This window comes from Papaver somniferum, chromosome 1 (assembly GCF_003573695.1).
Source record: "Papaver somniferum cultivar HN1 chromosome 1, ASM357369v1, whole genome shotgun sequence".
Lineage (NCBI taxonomy): Eukaryota > Viridiplantae > Streptophyta > Magnoliopsida > Ranunculales > Papaveraceae > Papaver > Papaver somniferum.
Window position 1 is genome coordinate 19757313 of NC_039358.1, and position 7201 is coordinate 19764513.

The window sequence follows — 7201 nt, forward strand, 5'->3', positions numbered from 1 at the left end:
CTCGAATCATTTCCTCTGTGGAAGAAATAACTCACTATGAACAAAGGTTGTCTCTAACCAAGAATACCTTGCATGATCTAAAAAGAGAACTTAGTGAGTTAACTGATGTTTCTGAAGATTTAGAGGAATTGAACGATCCCATAATCAATGGTTTCTTCAATAACAAGAAGGAGTTTTCTGTAGATGCCCTGAGAAAGATCTACAATACCTAGTATGTCTTCGTTTTGGATTTGATGGAAGAATAACTAGTGTTTTGAATAGCGATGATTTTGACTACACATAGCTATTTTTGTTTTCATCTTCTTATGTTATTTTTTTAGGTTTATTGTTTTAAATTCTAAAAATATTCGGAGGATGATGATTATTGCAGTATTTTCTTGGTTTGTTATATTGTAATATTTTTATGGGATATGTATTGCTTGCGTCCGTGAACTTGAAGGTCCCATATTGCGGTCAAAAGTAAAGTCGTTCATGAATTGATATTCGTATTGATGAAAGGACGAATGGACTTTTGACATATACAAAAGTTATGACTATGCAATCATGTATTTGATGGAAAATAGGATTGAATCTTTTGTATGACAAGGATAAAGTCTATTATGTTTTTATGCATATAATGATGCAAAGATAGAATAGATCCTTGTATGTTATCCACGGTATTGATCTTCATTGATCCATTTTATTATGTTTTACCGTGAAGGCTCCATTATGTGTCTTATGTTGAGCACCTTACAACTAAGTCAATTTTCCTTGGCTTTGTTGGTTGTTCCGTAAGATGCTATATGTTGAGCGTTATGAACTAAATTAATCATCCTTGGTTATTTAGTTTTGTACTCCATAATTTTTCATTCTTATGTTGAGTACATGTGCGGTTAAGATGATCATGTTCCATGATAATCTTAGTCGGGGTTCCATAATCTCTTATGTTGAGCCCAAAATAATTAAATTGATTACCTCAGTGATTAGTTTGGTTATTTGTTTGTATTCCGATTAGATTAATTATAGGTTCTCTTGTAGTTAATCTAATTGAGTTTTCATATATTCCACAAGTTCTTGTGTTGAGTATATGAACGGCTACACTATCATGTTTTATTGGTTAATGTAGTCACGTATTCCGTAAGGTTTTCCTTATGTTGAGTACTTGAACGGTTAAGTTAGTCACCTCCATATGATTAACTTAGTCGTAGCCTGTTGCTCCGTGAGTTTACTTATGTTAAGCACTTTCAATTAAATTGATCACTTTTGTGGTTTTGATTTAATTGCGTATTCCAATTAGAATATTCATGGGTTTACTTGTGAGTATTTTGGTTGAGTTTTGGATATAAGAAATCATTCACATGGTTTTTGGTGTCCAAATAAAAATCCTTCTTTTCTTTCGAAATTAAGGTCGCTCTTGTTGTTCCTTTGGGAACGACATCAAATGGGGGATAGTTCTTTTGAACTTGTGCTTAATGGTAATATCTTGCAGGAAGTGCGGCTGTGGAATTTTATAGGGGTTATCTTGCATCTTAAAACTCCTTGATGAATGTTGTTAGCTTCGGCTATAAGATTGCATCTAAATTAAGATGATATGTTGTCTTTCTTTTGGTCAAGAAATGTCTCTTGTGGAAATTTCATTATGAACCCGTTCTTGTACCTTTGCCAATTTTATTGACAAAAAGGGGGAGAAATATTGTAGGTCACACTACAAATACATATGGTTTTCGGATCATATTGTAAGGGGGAGTGGTTTCCATGATCGAGATGGAGTATCGACTAAGGGGGAGTGATACATATCACCATAGTATTATTGGTAAAGTCGTGATGCAATTGGACATTGATGTTCATAATAATACTATGCCACTGTATAATAATGATCGAGAATCTCGATTTCTCTCATTATTATAGCTATGGATCTTCAACAATGGTGATACTAAACTTACAACCTTTGGGATCATTGGACTACTTGGAAGGACGGAGATTTCAAGGAACGTTGAAGATTGGACTATGGAATAGGAGCCACTAAAGTTTATCTTTTTTGTATTCCATATGTATTAATAGTTTTGTCACTAAAATTGACAAAGGGGGAGATTATTAGAGCATAGCTCGGTCAACCTCGCATGCGTTGCTATATCAAGCATGTTTGTCAATGTTAGTGATCTATGAAGTATTGATTTCTAGCCTATTAGCTAAGTCTCGGACTAGGATAGGAAAAGTGTAGTTGAGCTCAAGGACTTCATGGTGATTCAACAACAACGACGAATATCTACACCAAGGAACCGTGGAACTTCATCAATAAAAAGGTATGTGAAGACTTGAACTTATCTATCACTCGAAAGTCTACTTATTCTTCTCCTACTTCTTATGAGACAAAATTTGTATGCTATATAGACTAGATCATATACACTTGATATTTCGAGCTGAGTATTCATTGCTTATCTTTTACTCGAAATCATGTGTTGGTAAAGCGTTTCGCTTTGATCAGGTTTATCTTCACCTAGTGAGGAAAGTCATGAAAGTTTCAATCACTTTGGAAATTGCCCTGACGAGAAAGGTATGTTGTTCTTCACGACTGAATATCGCCCTCTGAGAATGTTTCAATGATTGAAATGAGAGTTTAGATTATATAACCATGTATTCCTTAAACCGAAGTTTTCGAACTTTGTTGATCAAGAGAAATCGGTAGGATTGTGGAATTGGCTTGCCAAGTCCGCGAACCCAGTCCGCAGACTCAGTCCACGAACTGACGGAAGTTCTCGACCAAGAATTTCTGCTGGGATTTCCAAAACTCGTTTGTGTGCTAATTCCGCGAACTGGCGGAAGTTCTCGACCCGAAAATTTCTGCTGAGTTTGGAAAACTCAACCGATTAACTTAAGTCCGCGAACTTGTTTGTGAGATTAAGAGGTTATGATCTAAAGATGTGCTCTGAACATGAAACATTAATTATTAAGGAATGCATTATACAAACCGTGGCTATAATGTTCATGAGCCGATTTTAATCGAATCGAATCATCTTTGTTTCAATCGTGTCTTGTGTAGTTACATAAGATCTCATAGCAACTGAACAACTCTTAACTAGTTCATTTGAGTCAATTGAACTAGTTATGGTGAAGAAGAACATGATTAATATGAGATGCTCATATGGTTGACCTTTTGGGTTATCATGTTGAACCAACATACGTGTACTCGTTTGGGCATGGTTTTTCTCAAACCCAGTAAACGTGTACCCAAGTGTGTGTGACAAGCTATGTCTTTCTATCTAACGGTTGAGAGATATTGGCTTGAATCTAAATCGGGTTTTCATCTAACGGAGAATAGAGTTTGCTTTGTACCTAAGGCAAAACCCTGATTTGAAGGCTATATAAAGGAGACATCTAGCATTGAGCAAACCTAATACCCACACGTCTGTGTGCTACTAGTGATCTCGCTAGAGTCGATCTCCATTAACTCTTGAGTTTCTTCTCTAAACTCGAGTTAACAACTTAAGGACTTCATTGGGATTGTGAAGCCAGACCGACACTACTTTTATCGTAGTTGTGTGATCTGATCTTGCATCTTCTATCGTACGAGTACAATCGATTGATTGGCTTGAGATCGTGAGAGTTCTCCGATAGGCAAGATAAAGAAGTCACAAACATCTTCGTCTCACTTTTTGTGATTCCTCTACAATCCGCTTGTGTAGTCAGGAAGGTTTGTAGAGAGGTGATTGATTAATCTAGGTTGTTCTTCGGGAATATAAGTCTGGATTATCAATTGGTTCCTGTTACCTTGATTTCATATCTAAAGACGGAACAAAACCTAGGGTTTTTCTGTGGGAGACAGATTTATCCTTTTGATAGACTTTTCTGTGTGAGACAGATTCGTTTATTATCAAGTCTGTGATTTTGGGTTGCAGCAACTCTTTGTTGTGGGTGAGATCATCAAAGGGAATCAAGTACGCAGTGTCCTGCTGGGATCAGAGGCGTAGGAGTACAACTGTACCTTGTATCAGTGGGAGATTGGTAGGGGTTCAACTATAGATCAGTCCGAAGTTAGCTTGGAGTAGGCTAGTGTCTGTAGCGGCTTAATACAGTGTGTATTCAATCTGGACTAGGTCCCAGGGTTTTTCTGCATTTGCGGTTTCCTCGTTAACAAAACTTCTGGTGTCTGTGTTATTTCTTTTCCGCATTATATTTTATATAATAGAAATAATACAGGTTGTGCGTTCGTGATCATCAACTTCTCTAATCCAACTTTTGGTTGTTGATTGTAGTTGATTGATCCTTGGACATTGGTCTTTGGTACCGTCCAAGTTATCTCTCTTTGATAAAGACTCTCTATTGATTTTAGCTTGAGTAGAAATAAAATCGAGAGATTGAGATAATAACTCCTTGAGATACTTTTTATCTAGATTGAGCCTGACTGTCTAGTTGATTCTCTAGCAAAGTATTTCGGAGTTAGTCCATACAAATTGCTAAGCGAAATATTGGGTGGTGTTGTTAGACCCCCGCTTTTTCACAATCCATACCCAATGCACGCATTCAAGACTACCTAGCAATCCTGAAAATCCCCTATCCTGGTTTTGCTTTAATATTTCTTTAACATCTGCATCAGTTGGTTTTAGTAAATACGTTGGACCAAAATGATTAATCATTGCTTCAAAAAAGTAACATAAGATACTTGTATGCGGTAGTTTTTCCCATATGAAAGTACTCATGGTTAGAATCTGGAGGTTTGCCATAACTAGAATCCTTAAGGCCGAAGTAACATTTTGTTCAGAACCATGATCTTTAATATTCAGTGCATAGGCCATACTGATAACTAAATTGAGGTTCAACCTCAGAAAGCTCATCAATAATCTTTAACACCAAATGTCGGGGCATGCGGAATCGACGTGAAAAATCTTGATCAAAGAACAGACAATAGGGAAGGAAATAATCATGCATCAACTTCTCATGGAACTCATCCCTCTGTCGACACGTATATCTTCTTGTGAATAATTCTCTTGGCTCTAGATCTCTAGGTATCTTCCCTGATGAATATAGCTGCAACACAATATTGTTTAGTTATCTATCTTCATCTTACTAATCGTCCATTTCTCACATCACCTGAACAAACATTCGATGTTATGATTTAAATTGATCCATAAGAATATGCACCTTTTCATCGGAAGAAACCATTGGTTGTGAAATTGGAAATATGTAAATTGAAATATTTTCTCAGTGTGAGTAAATTGAATTCAGCAGGGTGAATATATAGGCTAGGATGGGGGAAATAGCCGTTAAAAATTAATTAAATAATTGTTAAAGACAGTTTCTACCAAGCCGTATAATCTGCATCGTTAGCGGTTATGACTCGGCTTTATTGACCAATAGAGACTTCATCGCTTAACTCTTCCACCGTAGTGATGCAGCCAAAGGTGGCCTGGCATTTATGTAGCTTTGCCCTTCCCGGTAGGAACTGGTCTCATACTAAAATTTGCTAATAATAAATAAAAATTTAAAACTAAAAAATGTTTTATATTTCTAACAGAGTGTAGATTATACGTTTCATACAGCAATGATGCAACAAGTTCATGACATGGCCTTGAGACTTGAAATTTGGGAGTCGAGCGTAATCAAATACTAATATCCTTTATACTCTTCTGTTAGGCTGCTTCAAAAATGTGGAAAGGATAGGGCACACTCATGAGAACGAGTATCCCTGATGGTTGTGATGAGTAGTCGGTAACATCGATGATTCAAATTCAGAAAGAGAACTCTGCAAATCATCCAAATTCAGTCCCATAAACCAGTCATTTTCTCCGTCTTCCATTTCTAACTTGAAGCCTTCTGTAACCACCGTACTAGTATCACTAGAAAATACTGTTGTCGTTGGCTCTTTATATTCGCTGTCAGCTATTTGACGCTCATTATCCAGCCTAGTATTTGGAACAACAGTCTGATCATCCGAATGGAAATCATCCTCCACTTCGGATTCTATACTCGTAAAACTATCTGATCCCATGGCTGATTCCATATTTTCTTCAGCTATCACTTGTAGTTTCGGTTCCTTCGGTATCATCTCCCAGTTGTTCCTCTTGTTGTATAGCCGGCAAAGAACCCAATTGTCAAGCTGAAAAACAAAAATAGATTCTCAGCGTTATCAACCATTCAATGTTACTTGCACTGGGTGCTTAATACAAGTGGTTTATGTGCAGTTAGTTCCCAGAGACGTACCCTTAGACTGCCATTTTTCTTGGATGACCTATTTGGTTCTTCTGCTAACCGATACTCATGCATAATCCAATTAGTCTTAATTCCTTTGGGAGCTTTACCGGAGTAGAAGACTAGTGCTTTCTTTATTCCAACATTAGAAGGATGACCTGGTGGTTTGATTGGTTTGTCAGCACCTGTTGCTTTCCAGTATCCTCTTCCGGCTGCTCTGTTCGGCCTTGAACCGTTGGGGTATTTTCTGTCCCTTGGAGTAAAGAAGTACCATTCTTTCGTTCCAAAGAGAGCCTTATCTGGTATTGCATGGACGTACTTGTAAGTCGGAATTCGAGTTAGTTTAGAAAATAAGGAACTAAATGAACAAATTACATGTTCTCAATCCAGTATAATCGACACAGTCGAATGTGCATACCTGGAAGTGACCATGGATCATATTTGTAGAGATCAACCTCGGCAATGATACGAACAGGCAGAGCTTGATGTGTGACTTTGCGACACAAGTAATGAACCATGAGTTCTTCATCTGTTGGGTGGAATCTAAAACCTGGTGGTAAATTTAGCTCAGATTCTGCATCTCTTTGCCTCATCATCTTCTTCTCTGCCGATCTCTAGTGCTAACTGGTACAATGACTTCGAATGAGAAATTTCTGTTCGAAATGGAATCTGTTTTCAGAAATGAAGAACACTTTTTATAACTACAAATTATGCAAAAATGGATGAAACCGACATATAAATAAGAATCAGAAGATTCGGTCTTAATTGCTTGTGGCGGTGGTGTATGGACCGAAATGAACGCTGATTTCGCCGAAGGTGCACGAGTCAAACTACCTTTGAAAAGTAATTTTCACGTGCGGGTTTTCAATACCAAATAGGATATGCGGCGAAAAGTTCACCCATTTTGTGAAGTTCTAGGAAGGTCAAAGAAATTGTCAGTATCGATCAAATACATCTCCCCAAGATACAAACTACACTACACCAAGGGATTAATGTCGGTGAATTCCCTATCATTCTTTGGATCCAGTGCAAGTAA

The 7201-nt window shown here is 37.3% G+C and overlaps 1 protein-coding gene across 1 annotated transcript; it reads right to left on the minus strand.

The window, feature by feature from the left end:
* Positions 1-5428: 5428 nt before the first annotated feature.
* LOC113280774 (NAC domain-containing protein 68-like) lies at positions 5429-6857 on the minus strand. The gene is made up of 3 exons (XM_026529362.1): positions 6584-6857; positions 6178-6464; positions 5429-6073 (listed from the first exon to the last, which is right to left on the minus strand). Exons 1-3 carry the CDS (start codon positions 6759-6761, stop codon positions 5645-5647), a joined length of 894 nt encoding a protein of 297 aa, XP_026385147.1. The 5' UTR covers positions 6762-6857; the 3' UTR covers positions 5429-5644.
* Between the last annotated feature and the right edge of the window lie 344 nt (positions 6858-7201).

Bases quoted from the DNA above. Each gene is read 5' to 3' on its own strand.
- LOC113280774 (XM_026529362.1), bottom strand. From the start codon at position 6,761: ATGATGAGGCAAAGAGATGCAGAATCTGAGCTAAATTTACCACCAGGT. The intron at 6,465-6,583 runs GTATGCACATTC...ATGCAATACCAG, and splicing joins TGATCCATGGTCACTTCCAG to ATAAGGCTCTCTTTGGAACG. The intron at 6,074-6,177 runs GTACGTCTCTGG...TTTGTTTTTCAG, and splicing joins AGAAAAATGGCAGTCTAAGG to CTTGACAATTGGGTTCTTTG.